Genomic DNA, 16,056 nt, shown 5'->3' with positions numbered 1-16,056 from the left:
GAGTGGAGGTCCTCACACCACCTGCCCACATCACCTCCTCACACTGAACAGGCAGCACAAGAGGCAGCTACCAGTGGTAATGGGAGAGCTGGGGGGCTGCCTATTTGGTTACGAGCCCCCACCCTGGCAGACGTGGCCAGCAACAACTGAGAAAGGAGACACGGGGGGATGGGGGAATGGTGCAACCTGCGAAGGCACCAAATGTTGGAGAAGGAGGCGCGTGGGTGTTGTGAGACCCTTCCCGCCCCTTCCCCCCCCCCTCCAAGATGCACCACTGGCTAGGAGTCCTCTAATATATTTTTACAACTACTGAGGTATATGACATAGCTACAGACTTGGCTGCTCTTTGTAGTCTGAATGCCTAGAAAGAGATAGAAGGTATTGGTGTCAGAAATAAAATTTAAATACACAGGACAAAATCATCTTTATTTTTTACCAGTAAGATATAGTTATTGTAGATAGAATTTTATATTAACAAATGTCTAATGGGTTATCAATTAATACATTTTTCTTTTCTAAACATGCTGGTGTTCATTTCCTTCTTTAACATTCCATAAATTGATATCTACCATGCAACCCCCCACAAAATAAAGAAGAATGTGCATTTTAAAACAACTAGAAAACAGTTCAGTGACTGCTTTCCTTGCCATGGCTCCAATCATATACAAACAGTATGTTTTTGAACACTGTGGGTCTAAGAAAGTGAAGAAGTAAATTAGAACATCAGTACTCTTAACATTTCCTTTAGCTAATATTACTGGTCAGGGAGGAGATAAGCCATTTACCGAAATCAATCACCTGAGTACTTCCAGGACACAGTTGGACAATTTTTAACAGAAAATACTGAAATGGCAGGAATATGATAAAGAAGCTAATCTTCAAACTGCATCATGTAAGGGAATCCAGCTGTGCTTGTATAGTTTCGAACTACAACAAAAGAAATCATGCAAGATATTTAGAAGCATATACATAGAATAGAAACAATCATAACCTAAAAGATACATACTAATTCTATCTACAGAATAATAATATTGCAATCCTATGAACACTTTCTTCAGAAGTAAGCCCCAATGAACAGAGCTGCTTAGGATTGCTCCATACAAAAATCCCGAACTTCTCAATGTATTTTTCCATTGAATTAATCAGAATCAAATTTTTAAAAAGCTATTCTCTGCAGGTTCTACTCTAGAGCTGTGGCTATGCTAAACTCCGCTGCTTCATATTGATGTATTTGGGGCTGTGTAGGGATGGGTGGAGGATGATGATGTATGAGTCTGAAATTGTGTGCATCGAGGAATGCTGCTGTAAATTTCGTTGTGCGTGCACAATGACAATAAAATGCTTATGCTTATGCTTAAGATATAATTATAGCTGATGTGCTGCTATTTCCGATACAAAACAGAAAGATAATTTTTATACACACACACACAAACACACACACACACACACTGACTAGGCGAGCTCCCTGTTTGTACGGACATGATTTATTTAAAATATTTCTAAAACATATTTTTGCTTTACAATCACTGTCTTTTGGTTTCTTTTGATATTTAATAACAAGTCCATTAACTATTACATTTTCAAAATTATTTTAAGAGCAAAATTAAAACCTGTATCCAGTTAGTACTTTATATGAGACATAATTCAGAAAGGCAGTGCTTTAGGGGATGAAACTATTACACGTTTACAAGGAAAGTTCACAGCAAGAACCACTAAGGATTTGCAATAAAGACTTATTAAAGAAAAAGAAAGGTTATCAAAATGTTAGAAAGCCTGTAAAAATACCAATACTGACCTTGTTATAGAATTCAAACAATTCTTGATGATTGAATTCCACAAGCACTTTCTCCATGTTCTGTGAAAGAAAAGGAAAAAAGAAACTCCAAGAAGTTAGGTTACGTTATGTGAGGTTATTCGCAATTTCTCTTCACATGTACAAACTGTTATTGGTACAACATCCTTTAAAGTTTTGATGCTAGTTGTATGAATATACAGCAGCAAGAACATACCCATGAACTGCTATAGATCATATTGTTCATGGTACATTTTCTTTTGTTCATCTGGTAGTTATTCTCCAAGTTGTAAGAACATAGATGCTAGAAAAAAAGTTCATTATCTTTTTTCAAAGGCACATATAAAACACAAGATTATACTTCAACTTTCTTCAGAAGATCTTTTGGGAACTAATAAATATTATTCTAATGAGGCACTGTATGTGACTGAATTCACATAGCCATTAAAATGATATGAGAGTAAAGAACTAATACCTCACATTAATCTAACAGTCATCGACTTACCATGTTGAATTTGCTACAGTCATTTACACAGAATCATAGAATCATAGACTTGGAAGAGATCACAAGGGCCATCAAGTCCATCCTGCAATGCAGGAACACATAATCAAAGCACAGACATTCAGCCAATGTTAACAATTAAACAGCTTCCAAGAAGTGCTTAAATAATAAAAACTAAAAAGTAACAATTGGGGGAAGACACAGGAGGCAAAACAGATGGCAGGTAATAAACTTCTGTAGGAATAAACTTATGATTTGTCATGCACTACTGTATGTACTACTGGAAGCAGCAGAGAGTCTCTGGAAACAGCAGCAGAGCAGTTGAAGTAGAGAAGAGGAGTGGGACAGAAAGGGCTACGTGAGCTCTGGTTTTCTTTTTGGAAGGCTTTTCTCAAAGCCACATCTTTTTAACAGTGTGTTGTTAACAAAGGTTTTTAACAGGGGTTAACAGGGGTTTTCTTTTTTCTCTTTGTCTGGACCGTGTGCTTGCCCCAGGCCTCTGAGAGGTGGGGCTTGCTATTAGCTGTGTTGCTCAGCCTCTGGAAGCAGCGGTGCACACCTAACGGCACGTGCTGATGTTCTACTAAATAAGGACATATCTTGAGGGATAGTAGAAGGTACAGAAAGCTCAAGGGGGAGGCGCTCAGTAAAAGTTTCATATTTGAATATCTAAACAGAATTAGATATGAAGGCAGGAAGCCAGCAGGGGGAGTAGGGGCTTTCCAGTGTTTTGCACTGAGAGTCACATGTACGACTATCTACCACTAGGACAGAAGTCATATGTGTGCCCTTGCTGCAATGAGCTCCTGGCATTCAGGGAACGTGTGTGTTCTCTTGAAGCCAAGGTGGCCCTGAAGAAGCGGAGAGAGGCAGAGAGGATGACAGATAAGGCTTTCAGGGACCTAACAGCCAGGTCCCACTCCCAGGGTGACATCTTGTCAGATATCATGGAGAATGAGGATCTGGGGGACGGAGGGTGCCAGTCTGAGGTGGTGGAAGATGCTCCCTTAGATGGGACCCCTTCCTTAACTGGTGATCAGCTATCCTCTCGCACCAAGGATATCCCTTGGGGAGATGGGAGGCTCCTCGTAGTAGGCGATTTGATCATTAGGAATGTAGAGAGTTGGGTTTGTGAGAGATGTGATGATCGCATGGTGACTTGCCTGCCTGGTGGAAGATTGTGGATGTCACTCTTTGTCTATATAGGCTGTTAAGGCAGTGCTGGGGTGGAATCAGCAGTTATGGTCCACATTGGCACCAACAACATTGGGAAATGGAGTCGGGAGGTTCTGGAGGCTAAATTGAAGCTGCTAGGTAACAGGTTGAAGTCCAGGACCCCCAAGGTGGCATTCTCAGAAATGCTATCTGTTCCACGTGCAGGGCCAGCTAGGCAAGCGGAGATACAGGGTCTCAATGCATGGATGAGAAGGTGGTGTAAGGCAGAGATTTCAGATTTGTTAGTTACTGGGGAACCTTTTGGGACAAGGCAGGTCTGTACAAAAGGGACAGACTTCATCTTTTCATCTTAACCAAAAAGGAACCAGGTTGCTGGCACTCAACATTAAAAAGATGGCAGTACAGCCTTTAAACTGATCCCTGGGGAAAAGTCAATAGGAGCTGGGGTTACTTCAGTTTGGAATACAGTATCTATGGGGGTGCAGACGGAGAGGGAGATTTTTCTAAATCAACCACATTCAAGCGAGGAACATAGCAATGTGCATATGATAAGTGCCAGAACTTCTTCCTTGTCTACCACTATCTTCGCTAGTTCCTCGGATTCACCTCCTAAGAAGCTTGGTTCAGGTGCAGGAATTTTTCTCATCTCCTCTTGGGTGAAGATGCAAAGAATTCATTCAGCTTCTCTGCAATCTCCCTATCATCCTTTAGCATACCTTTTGTTCCTTCGTCATCTAACGGGCCTACCGCTTCCCATCGCATCAATCTCCGCTGCCTCTGGATCGAATCTTTCTGCACAATCATAGAGGCCCTCTGGCCAGAGGACTTCATGACTTCACTGGAACTTATAGAGGCGTACCTGCACATCCCCATACACCCATCCCACCATTGTTATCTGCAGTTCGCTGCGTGGAGTCAACACTTCCAATCCAGAACCCTACCATTTGGCCTGGCAACAGCCCTATGGGACTTCTCCAAGATCCTACTAGCACCCATCACCCTTCTGCACCAATAGAGCATCCATGACCATCCTTACTTGGATGGTCATGGTTACTTATCCTGATACAATCCCAGTCCAAGCAACAGGCAAATCTAGAAATCAATCATGTCTTCAGGGTCCTACAACATGGGTTCCTAGTGAATCATGACAAGAGATCTCTGATTCCTTCACAGGAAATGGAACACCTGGGAGAGATAATTTCAACCACCAAAAACTCTCTGTTTATCCCAAGAGACAAGATTCTGACCATCCAGTGGAAGGTCTTGGCCGTAATTCTCTCCAAACGTGCCTCCCTTCTGAGCCTTGTCAGTCTTCTGGACCGAATGATCACAGCCATGGATATGGTCCAGTGGGAACCCCTACATGCCAGACATCTGCAACACTTTCTCTGCCCCTACCAATGCAGCATCATGGAAAAGAGGGATCAAATGTTAACCGTGCCAACTTCATTGAAGGTGAATGTCTCACAACAAATGTACAATGGTGAATGTCTCACAAAAACTTAGGTCAAGGGAAAGCCTATCTGTTCCAGGACAGTATCCAGATATTCACGGATGCCAGTTTGTCAGGCTGGGGAGCCACCCTGGACAACCAGTTCATCCAAGGCCCAAGGAGGAGACCCTATTCCCAATCAACAATTTGGAGACTCGCACCATCCTATTCACTCTCTGTTGCTTCAAAACAAAAATTCTTCACAGACAGGTGCTCATCCGCACCGACAATATCTTGGCCAAGATCTATATCAACAATCAGGGAAGTTCCAGAACTTCCAGACTACACTGCAAAGCAACCAAGATACTGTCATGGGTGGAGAGTCACCTCCTTTCGATTTGGGCACATCACATTCAGGGCAAGATTACTATTTCAGCAGATTAGTTGAGCAGAAAACAGGTTCTCGAGGCAGAATGGACTTTGAATCGGCAGATCTTCCAGTTGATACCTTCATGGCTCCAAGGGTAGATATCTTTGCTACAGCCAAAAACGCACAACTGCTGACATTCTTCTCAAGGTACTACTATCCCAAGGCACTGACAGTATATACCCTAACAGCTCTGTGGCCTCCGGCACTCCTCTATGCCTTCCCTCTGTTCCCAGTACTCCCACAACTACTGAGGAGGATTGCTCTGGAGAAAGTCAAGCTCATTCTAGTGGTCCCTTACTGGCCCTGACGACCGTGGTTCTCAATGATCCAAGAACTAGCAACTGGTCCCGCTCTTCAGTTACCTCAGCTTCTGGACTTGCTCTTTCAGGGTCCCATCCTCCATCCAAACCCGGAGTGGCTACATCTGACCATGTAGCTATTAAATGGAGCAGGTTAACAGCTCAGGACTATTCAGAAAGAATCACTGCCGCGTTGCTTCACGGCAGCAAGAAACAAATAGGATCTACAACTTGACCTAGAAGGCATTTGTCTGATGGTGTAGGCAAAAGGAAGTGGGCCCACAATCTCCATCATGGAGATCTTACAGGATGGCCTCAACACCAGTTTACGCTGCTCCACCTCATGCTGTCAAATTGCAGCACTGACCACTGTGTGGCCACTTTTCCAGGGATTCCCAGCCTCCAAACACCCGGACATCACCCGTTTCCTTAAAGGTGTCAGACAACTACAACCTCCTCCAATTCATCTTGGAGATTGCATTCTGTTCTAACAGCATTAATTTGCTCTCCATTCGAATCAGTCCAACCAATTCACCTTCGCTGGCTCAGAATAAAGGTCCTGTTTCTGATAGCGGTGACGTCGGCAAGACGCGTATCAGAACTTAGGGCACTGTCAGCCAATTCTAATTTTTGCATTTTTCACCAAGACAAAATCATCCTACATACAGATCCAACTTTTCAGCCCAAAATCCCATCTCCAACAGGAGATTATCATTCCAAACTTCTGTCCACATCCCAGAGAGAGACTCTGGCATAATCTGGATGTGCACCCTTATGGTCTTAGAAAGCATACCCCAAATGGAAAGCCTGTTTATTAGCATAGCATCACCTAACTTGGGCCATCAGATGTCCAGAGCGGTCGTCAGCTCTACCCTCAAGGCCTGTATAACTGAAGCATATAAATCTACAGACTTACCAGTACCAACAGGAATCACAGCTCATTCCATGCACAGTGCGGCCACCAACACTGCACTTAGAAAGCATGCTTCAGTGACAGAAATATGTAGAGTGGCAACCTAGTATTCCACATCATCCTTTGTCAGGCACATTCCTGGGTTGTCACCAAGACGACATTTGGGAAAAGGGTCTTGGAGCACGTTCTGAGAAACTATTGATGACCCACTGCTCCGCCTCCAGGAAAATGGTCCATTGGAAACTCACTGTGAAGGGCCCTTCTCCTGTTAGGCTAAGACGCCATCTTGGCCCTCCCTTTGTCATCATCAGAGCGTGTTCCAGGGTTACAGTGCCTTCTAGCTCTAGTTTGTTGTCTTACATGTTCCAGTGGTTATAAATGTTATATGTTACGTCCTGTTCCATAGTTGTTGTTTTTACTAGTTACTACTTTGTCCATAAAATGGAGTCAGAGCCCAGGACAGGAAGTTGAAGAATTTAGTTCCTGCCTTCCTAACAGAAGGATGAGGAAAAACCCACACAAGATGGCCTCCTAGCCTACCAGATGAAGGGCCCTTCAAGGTGAGTATCCAATGGACCATTCTTATCCGGAGAACTGGATGTGTTTCCCCACTCCTACATTCCTACTGGGTGACCTTGGGCTAGTCACAGTTCTTCAGAACTCTCTTAGTCCACCTACCTCACATGGTGGCTTTTGTGAGGAGAGGAAGGGAAAGAAATTTGTAAGCCCCTTGAGTCTCCTTATAGGAGAGAAAGGGGGTTATAGATCCAAACACTTCTTGCTTTTATGGGAAAAGAGACAGAAAAACAGCCAGCCTGAAAAACAGGACTCTTTTACACAGCTGATATTTTTATAAAGTGAATGAGCTGGTGGGTATCTGAACCCCTACAACTGCAGTGATTTTTATCCTGAGAAACACAGCTCTTAGATTTACAGAAGCAATATTTGGTTCAACTACTTTATAACCAACAACTGTCATTTCAAAAAATGTGAAACTGACTCAGAACAATGTTCTGAAAGTATGTTTACAGTGCAATCCCTAAGCAGAAGTATAGTCTACTAAGTCCATTGAAGACAGTGATCTTGAAAAGGTATAACATTGCATGGGATGGTGATGTTTAGTTTAACTGAATTTGCTTATTTGTGACGCCCATGGATAATCTGCTGTGATGTCATAGTGGGCTCTGATATCATAGCCATCCTCCACTATTACTACCTTTGTGGCTATCACTCACTAAGCTACTTTGTCACCTTATGACTATAAATGCCAGCTGATGCCTACGCTTGTCTCCAATAGCAATTATTTGGGTCTAGGGCTAGGCCATGAGGAATGATTTGAGCCAGTCCAATGCACAACCCTTGATGCTTACTTCTACCCTCAGGAATCTCTTTCATTATGATAAGTATAACCTTCTAAATTGATATTCATAATAATAATAGGCTACAAAGTCAATTCAGTGGCTAAGCCTATCCAATAAGATCCCCCTTTTATGCTTTACTGGTTTTATCAGGAATAAATACATCTTTGATTCAAGAAAGGAAAGGAAAGCAAGAGTTTACAAGAATCAGATTCTGCCACTGGCTCAACTACTTTGGAGAGCTGAGGTCTGACACACTGAACCCCCAAGATGAGTAAACACACTGACCAATATACACCATTTAAAGAAGATATTAACAACCATAAAATCAGTGAGGCCAGAATGTCTACCTCAAGGCTTCCTTCTCTCTTCTGTAGAAAAAGCCTCTTTCTAGCAATTTAAGGAAACTTACAAAGGATCCGTAATTTGTATGAGAGGCTAGTCTTTACTCTGATGGAAGGAACAAAGCAATTCTGGGAACAGGATAGCGAATAAAAAACCGAAGTACTGGAAAGGCAGTTATATCTGCCATGATTCCTGCTGATCCTCTCTATAAAGAACATAATATGCTAAAAGGGAAGCAAAAGAGTTTTTAAAGCATTCTGTCAAGTCTTCAATGGAGAGAAAGTCAACAAGTGGCTGGGAAGAAAGGAAAAAAAGAAATCACTTTTGAAATAAAGTCTCAGTGTCTCTGAGTGTCACATGCAGTCTGAACAAAAACCTAACATTCCATTATCAACAGTAAACAACAGATATTAAAAAATATACTGGAAATTTGCTCGTCACACTAAATAAATATGTTTATCCAATTTGCTTAACCATCCAATGAAATCTGGCACTGCTTAGGGCACTGCTCTTAAATTGCCAAAACTTGGCTAGCTTCATTCATACCAAGTTAAAGAAAAGCTTCTGTGTATTTCTGAGAATACCTATTAGAAAGTTACAAACATGTTGGTGAAAAAAATATAGAAATGTCCGGACAGAGTATTGCTGATCCATTTGATAAATACACCTTTTTATACACTTTGCTATTTTAAAGATTTTATATGAAGACAAAACACAAGAGAGCATCTTTGTTGCTTAAAGAGCCAGAATCTGGATGATTTTAAAACAGTTATATTTGCTGTTTACATAGTCAATGTGACAATCTCAATGACAGATCAAACCATGGCCTAGTAAGAGAATAGACAGTCTTTATAGACCATAGCCTACTTAGTGAATTCTTCCAGTTGCTGCTGCTGCAAGAGCTTACCTCACCCCGAAGCTTTTTGCTTCAAATCTGTACCTAACTGTGACTATTCCCTCTTTTTAGGGAAATGCACACAGGAACAGATGATTGAAAGGTAATCACATTAAGATCAAAAATTGAAAGATTTTAGCTTCTAAACAAAGCATATTTCAGTTCACATTTTGGAGTCTAAATGTATCCTTTATGTGAATTTCTGCACGTTAACAATAATTTCAATCATTTAAACCTGGCTTAATTGTGGCAGACATCAATTAAAGGGAAACCAAAACAGTTTCAATTAGAAACACTAATGTGGCAAACCAATGTTAAATAGATCAAAAAAAGCAGATGGAGAGACAGACTGGGTAGTCTCTTTAACTGTATCTATGGATTTCAGTTGCATTATATTGCTCTTAATCCAATAGAAGCAGTAGAAATGTTTCGTGTAGTTTTGCTGCTGGAAACTAACAAAAACTCTTTGAAAAATGCAAGATTTTGTGAAACACCAAGCACTTTCCTTTCTATATATTATAATGCCTAGAAATTGGCTAAATGTCTTGCATGAGCAGAAATACAAGTGGAGAAACAATAAATTTGACTTAGCTCAGTGGCTACCATGATCTTTTTTTCTGTCCTTTCACTTATTCAAGAGCTCTAACATCAGCAGGTATTTTGTGCTGTATCCAGTTTACTAATTTGCATCACCTCTAGATGAGAATATCAGCTAGCATGGGGAGAACACAAACATTTTGTAGACTTCTTTGCCCTTTATTCACTAAAGAAATCTCATCAATGGCAAAATGTTATAATTCAAGAATTACTCTCCTTTTGTGCTGGTTTCATACCTGGCACACATTTCTATTTCTTCATATTCTTAAACAGAACCAACTGAACAAACCAGATTACCAATTACCTGTCCAACAGAATAAAAAATTTATTAATGACAGTATAAAAAAAGTTTTTGCAGATATACCATGACAATTTAAAAATTCACTAGAAAAACAAAGCTTAGACATGGATATCAAATGTGTTAAGTTGCTTTTGAAAATCTTTAAAGGTTGGAATTGCTCTCTAACAGGACTGTTAACCAGTTTTACTGTTAACCAGAAACCCGCAGATTAAAACTAAGAAATAGAAATTCCTGTTCAAGGCCTCTTTCATTATTCATTTCATGAATTATATCTGACAGATTAAAAGTAGAACTTTTGTTTTCCTGCCTAACTATTCTGTAACAGAAATAGTACACCTTAATCACATTATATTAGCTAGAGATTTAAAAGGAAGGAGAGCGAGAGAAATGAGGAGGTAAAAAGGGAATTTTCTGCCTTCATTCAAGAATCTTTTGTCTGGTACAGTTAGAGTTTCTTCACAGGAATTAATTAGCATACTATTACATTACTGCATACACTCAGGAGCAATGAAGTAATTTAGAGCACAAGAGGGAAAATCGTTTAAAAAATCAACAAGTACACATTTCAACAACCAATTGTGCTATTATCACACTGATATTGTTCTACACTACAAATTCCAAGCAAAAGTGAATTTCACCCATCATATTATTGAATCAGCTACTTTGTCAAATGAAAGTCACCAATATGACTAAAAATAAGCTTAGTTCTTTCTGAGCTAGCATCCAACTTCACTGGACCTGGAATGTTTCCAGTACAGTCTATAAATTGACATTTTATACATATCTTAATGTAGCAAAAAGTTTACAAGTATTTTAGTCCATTTAAGTGCACCTTGATGAGCGCATATGCTTTTCACTGTCACCATCCCCATAACAAAACAGACGAAGAGCCATTTCACAAGAATGGGTACCAGTTCTTTTATAAAATCTTAAAATTTATTATTATTATTATTATTTATTTATTTATTTAATTTAATATACCACCCTATCCCCGAGGTTGGATCTCTCTGAATGTGGCATACGTCCTTCCAACATGGTGTCATGATTAGAGTTTGGGAAACTCAAATTTAGATCCCTACGCTGCCACAGAAGCTTGCAGTGTGATCTTGGGCTAGTCACACATTCCCAGCCTTAACCTACTTCAAAGTGTGAAGATAAATGGAGCAGGGAAGAATGTTCTAAGCCTGAGGCCTCATTGGGGAGCACGCTGAGGATACACTGCACCGTGAGAAACTCTCAGTGAAGATCTAGAAGACAGAGAGCCAAAGTTTCTGTAGGCAGGAAAATGACGTACACCCCCCTTCCCATTGACTGGATGAAGGGCCCCTGCGACTGCATGCAGTGCAGCTCTCCCCAGGTCAGTGGGGTGGCTGCTGCCCCCAATGCCACTGCTCACCTCAGTCCTCAAGGGACCTGGGGCTGCCTGCAGTCCAGTGACGCCCTTGACCGGGTTGCCCGTGCTGGCCCAGTGTAGTCAGCTAATTTGTAGTTGCTAGCTGCCACAAGTCAGCTGCTTGCTATCCTGCTTGATCCAGGCCTCCCGGCATCACCTAAAAGTGCTTAGGAAAAGCCACTTCTCCGTCTGGTCATGTGGCCTGATAAGCAGCTGCCAGGTGGGGCAAGGAAAAGAAGCCATCGGAGCCCAGGTGAGAAGAGGCGCAGGAATGGCCTGGCCTAGCCTGCCCATATAAGGCCATGGCCCTGCCTCCTCCAGCCATGTTACCTGCTCACTCAGGCAGCTGAATGCCCCCACTCAAGCTAAATTCCCCCCACCACTCTTCCTGCCCCACTCCCAGGCAGCAACCGCAGCCAAGGTAAGTCTCAGCCATGTTTTATGATGACTGCCATAAAGACTACAAACGAATGTCCTTAACTATTCAGTTGTTCTTCACCTGGGTAAAGGTGGGGCAAGGGGGCAGGAGAGAAGATAAAGGAGTTATGGCATATTGGTATATAGGCCATGCTGTACTAAGCAACAGAACATTCCAAAAGTCATCTTTATTTTATGTTTTTAAACAGCTAATGTATAAAATATTCTTCTCTCAACAACCAAGACGCCATTAAAAATACAAAGAAAATGTACGGGTTAATGTGAGGGAGGAGAGGTTATAAGGGTAAAGAAAGTTATTCCTTCAGATAGGCAACCAACTAACAATCTGGTTAATCTTTGCAATCAACAGGTGCTTCAGTAATCACATAGGTACTTAAGTATGAATTTTTTAAAAGCAACCATGTGGGACCATTATGTTACAGCCATTCTTTTGATAGTGATCTGCCACTTGGTTTACATAAACTAAAATGTGTGAACTAATCTAATGTGTACAGTTGCTTTATAGACATATTCCGCTTAATGTCACACATTTAAATAGCTCAGTAGAAAGAAGTCAAGCAGGAAGAAAATGAAAATTAAAATTCAGCATCTCTCAGATTAGACTCTTCATAACCAATTTCTTTATGTTTCAGAGGATAACCCTGGGGGCCTGCAGTAGAACAGCTAGATTCAAGTTCAGGAGTACTTGAGAGACCAACAAGTTTTTTAGGGTATAAGGTTTGAAGAGTCAAAGCTCCCTTCTTGAGATACAAGTTTCAAACCCCAAAAATGTTTTGTTATCCAAGGTGCAGCTGGACTCAAATCTATTTTTTGAAAGAACTCTCCCTTTTCCCAGCCCAACTATACAAACAAAATTCTGAAAGCCTATAGGAACCCGTGACTGAAAAAGATTAGTTTCAGGCCTGCATAGTTCAAAAGACTCACCTACACCCATGAATGTGGAGCATTTATGTAGACTAAAGAGAATATTGTTCTGCCTAGCTCCATCTATAATCCTAGTCTCTGTACCACGAGGCTATGACTGCTCTGATATGGGATGATTGTTCAGAGAAAACTGAGTTTGCCGAACGAACCGCTAGGCTAAGCTGACCCTTGGACTTCCACTGAATGATACTGAGCATTTGGACTCATTCTTATTTTCTGATTTAAAACTCAGAAAAGAAAATTAGTTGTGATTCTATGCACCAGAATCCTGTTAACTGTAATCTTCCATTTAATGCAATGCATTAGAACTCTACTAAAACAACCCACCTCATATAATTCTATGATAGTACAAATCTGTGTTAACACCACTGAACTCCAAACAGTTTACTACAGCAATGTTCTAAACATTTCTAATGATTCAAACTGATGAGGCTGAATTATGTATATTTTGTGTTTTGTAGTAGCATCAGAATCATCCTTTATTCTGTAAGCCAATTTCTTAAACCCTATCATGCCATTTAAAAGACAACTATTGTGAGCATCTACATAAACAATACTGCTAAAGCAAATACAGACACTGTTGCTATAATATCTTTATAACATATTTTGAAGAATACAGGCATTCATTTTAGTGAAAGACATGCAGCCCCACCCACATTAATTCCAGCACTTAATGTCATTTTTTTTCCTGGTGCATGTTGGAATAGTGAGGACTTTTAAAATCAAAAGATACACAGCAACAGTTCTGGTAAATATTTTTACACTAGCATTATAAACAATATGATAATTTCATAACCACCCAGTATCTCGTGAAAAAAAGAAAAAATCATTCTTGACATTGGATTTTTAGTAACTAGTATGTAATTCAACCTTCAAAACAAGAATTTCAAAGCAACTGCCCAGTGGACCTCAACAAATAACCAAACATAATCTTGACAAAATTGTTGATAACATAGGATGGCTTGGCTTTTTGTAGAAAGCATGTTATCATGATCAGCCCATCTGAACTGCCATGCCTGCTGTCTCCTGCCCATGCTGCTTCCTGTCTGATGTCAGAACCTGTCTCTTCTCATTCCTGCTCCCTGCTGTGCTTGTGTTTTTCCACTTTGCTTTTCAGGCTATGCCTTATCAGCTCATTAGACACCTGCTGTAATTTTGTCAGTAGTGTGGAATGTAGGTTGTTTTGTCCCGGGGTGAGGGGAGAGGCTTCTTCATCTGGACCGTGAGACTGGAGGTGTGCCATCCCCCACATGGGAACTGGTAGTTAGGGATGGGTGATATGATGTGGGGGGCGACGTGGAGTATAATGAAGGTTGCATTGCTGGCTATGCTTAGTTCTGGCAATAGAAGTCTAAATGTTTATTCCTGATACTGTTTCATAATAAAGAAATCTACTGAATACAGAGTCCTGTTACTGAACAGTCCAGTGGCACAACACATGTTTAAGCTGATTCTCTTTGGGAGCTGAGGGCTGATCACCCCGACCCTCCCCTAGTCTTTCCTGTAGCTCAAGGGCTTGCAAGGTTTTTGAAAGTAGGTAAGCAAAGTCATTTGCCTTGAAAAACCTGGTAGCAGGTTCAGGCAATTCCATTTCGTCCTCTTTCTCATCTGACATAATTTCCACTCTTCCCTTTCATCTGATTTACACTCAGAGGTGTTATCAAAGAGATGAGGGCATCAGACCCATAAGCAAGGTAGGAATTAACTTGTGGGCTGCCTTGTTGAGCCGCTTGCTAGTAGCAGGGGTTGCTATATTAGCATTATAGTCAGATATGGGCTCTGGAGTAGCGGTAGGGCAGGTGAGAGTTAGACAGGGACCCCTGCTGCTCACAAGAAGTCTGCATTTCCTCATGAAGACTATAAGGACCAGGGGAATGTCACAATCTTTAGGAAACTGGTAAGATCTGGAGAAACATTTTGCCCCTTGGAGACTGGGAATAGGAACGTTGGCAACCTAGTCCTCCCTGTCATTCTCTGCTCCCTGCTGACCTGAGGAACATGAGTCCCGTTTGGAGAAAGGGCAGAATTTGGCCACAGGATGGCTACCAGAACCCTCCTGAGCACTGTGGCTACTGCCTGGGTCATCCTCCGTGTGGTACTTTTTGGCACAAACTGCAGAGCGTGGCATTTTAGACTACCCTGCTGGGGCAGATGGCTGCATTTTTCCATATGGCACCTAGCGCTTACCCTTGCTGCATGGCTCTTCTTCAGGGTCTGAGAAGAGGCTTCCCCCATCAGTGTGGTTCATGAACTGAGCAGCAATTACCAAGTCAGAGTGATTAACAAGCTCCAAGTCATTCGCCCCGCCAAAAGAAGAAGGGAGGGGGGGAGAGAGAGAAAAAAACAGCTCCAAAGCTAAGAAAAGGAGAAGGAATCCAAGATAAGAAGGAACTAGAAAAGCTATAGGATAGAAAAGAAATAAGTTGAAGGAAGCAATGGTCAAAGATAGAAAGAAAAAAGACAAGCCTAATGCTATGACTAATATAGTGTAGCTGTGCTACACTGTAGGTACCGTATATACTCGCATATAAGTCGAGTTTTCCAGTCCTTTTCCTGGGCTGAAAAATGCCCCCTCGACTTATACGCGGGTCACCACTTATCGGTACCTGCGATTCCAAGATGGTGCCGCTTGTTGCTGCTTGTCTGGGTACAGGGCTTCCCAGGAGGGAGAAGGAGGAACCCCCGCAGCTTTCTCCTGGCCTCGGCAGAGACTGGGGGCGGGGCGCTGGGCCACTCTTCTTGTGGCTGCAGAAGTTGCTTGTGCTGGGCCACCCCCTCCCGGGAAGTCCAGGAGAGCAAAGAGGGAACCCCCACAGCTTTCTTCTGGCCTCAGCAGAGGCTGGGGGCGGGGTGCCGGGTTGCTCTTGGTGCGGCTGCAGAAGTTGCTTGTGTGGGGGAAACCTCCTTTTGTGCAAAACAAGGGGAAAGTTGGCTTTTGGGTGCGTGCCTGGCTGAGCCCTCCCCCTTGGTACTCACACTCGTTCCCCGCCACCACCCCTGCACACAAAACAACCACCCTCCCTGCCCACAAATCAAGGCAGACGTCAAGCTGCTTCCTCTATGATTTTATTGGAGCGGCTTCCAATTGGCCAGTATTGGAAGGTCAGGAGACAGAAAGGCACAAACTCACATGAAAAAACACACAAGAGATCACCTAATCAAGGAGTCAAAGGATATGCATTTTCAGAACCAAACCCCCTGGGGCCCTCCTCTCCTTCCCCCCAGAGCTACAGAGGCAGAATCAAAGAGAGAGGCACAGAA

The 16,056-nt window shown here is 42.0% G+C and overlaps 1 protein-coding gene across 1 annotated transcript in view; it reads right to left on the bottom strand.

Annotated features, from left to right (window-relative positions):
• Positions 1 to 405: 405 nt before the first annotated feature.
• The window catches only part of COMMD10 (COMM domain containing 10), a 71,006-nt gene continuing 55,355 nt past the window's right edge, over positions 406 to 16,056 (bottom strand). The window contains exons 6-7 of the mRNA XM_048504112.1: positions 1,796 to 1,855; positions 406 to 927 (exon numbers count right to left, since the gene is read on the bottom strand). Coding sequence (XP_048360069.1) covers positions 889 to 927; positions 1,796 to 1,855 — 99 coding nt within the window. The 3' untranslated portion in view covers positions 406 to 888. The remainder of the gene's footprint in view (positions 928 to 1,795; positions 1,856 to 16,056) is intronic.

This window comes from Sphaerodactylus townsendi, linkage group LG07 (assembly GCF_021028975.2).
Source record: "Sphaerodactylus townsendi isolate TG3544 linkage group LG07, MPM_Stown_v2.3, whole genome shotgun sequence".
Taxonomy (NCBI): Eukaryota; Metazoa; Chordata; class Lepidosauria; order Squamata; family Sphaerodactylidae; genus Sphaerodactylus; species Sphaerodactylus townsendi.
This window is presented reverse-complemented; position numbering and strand designations above follow the sequence as displayed.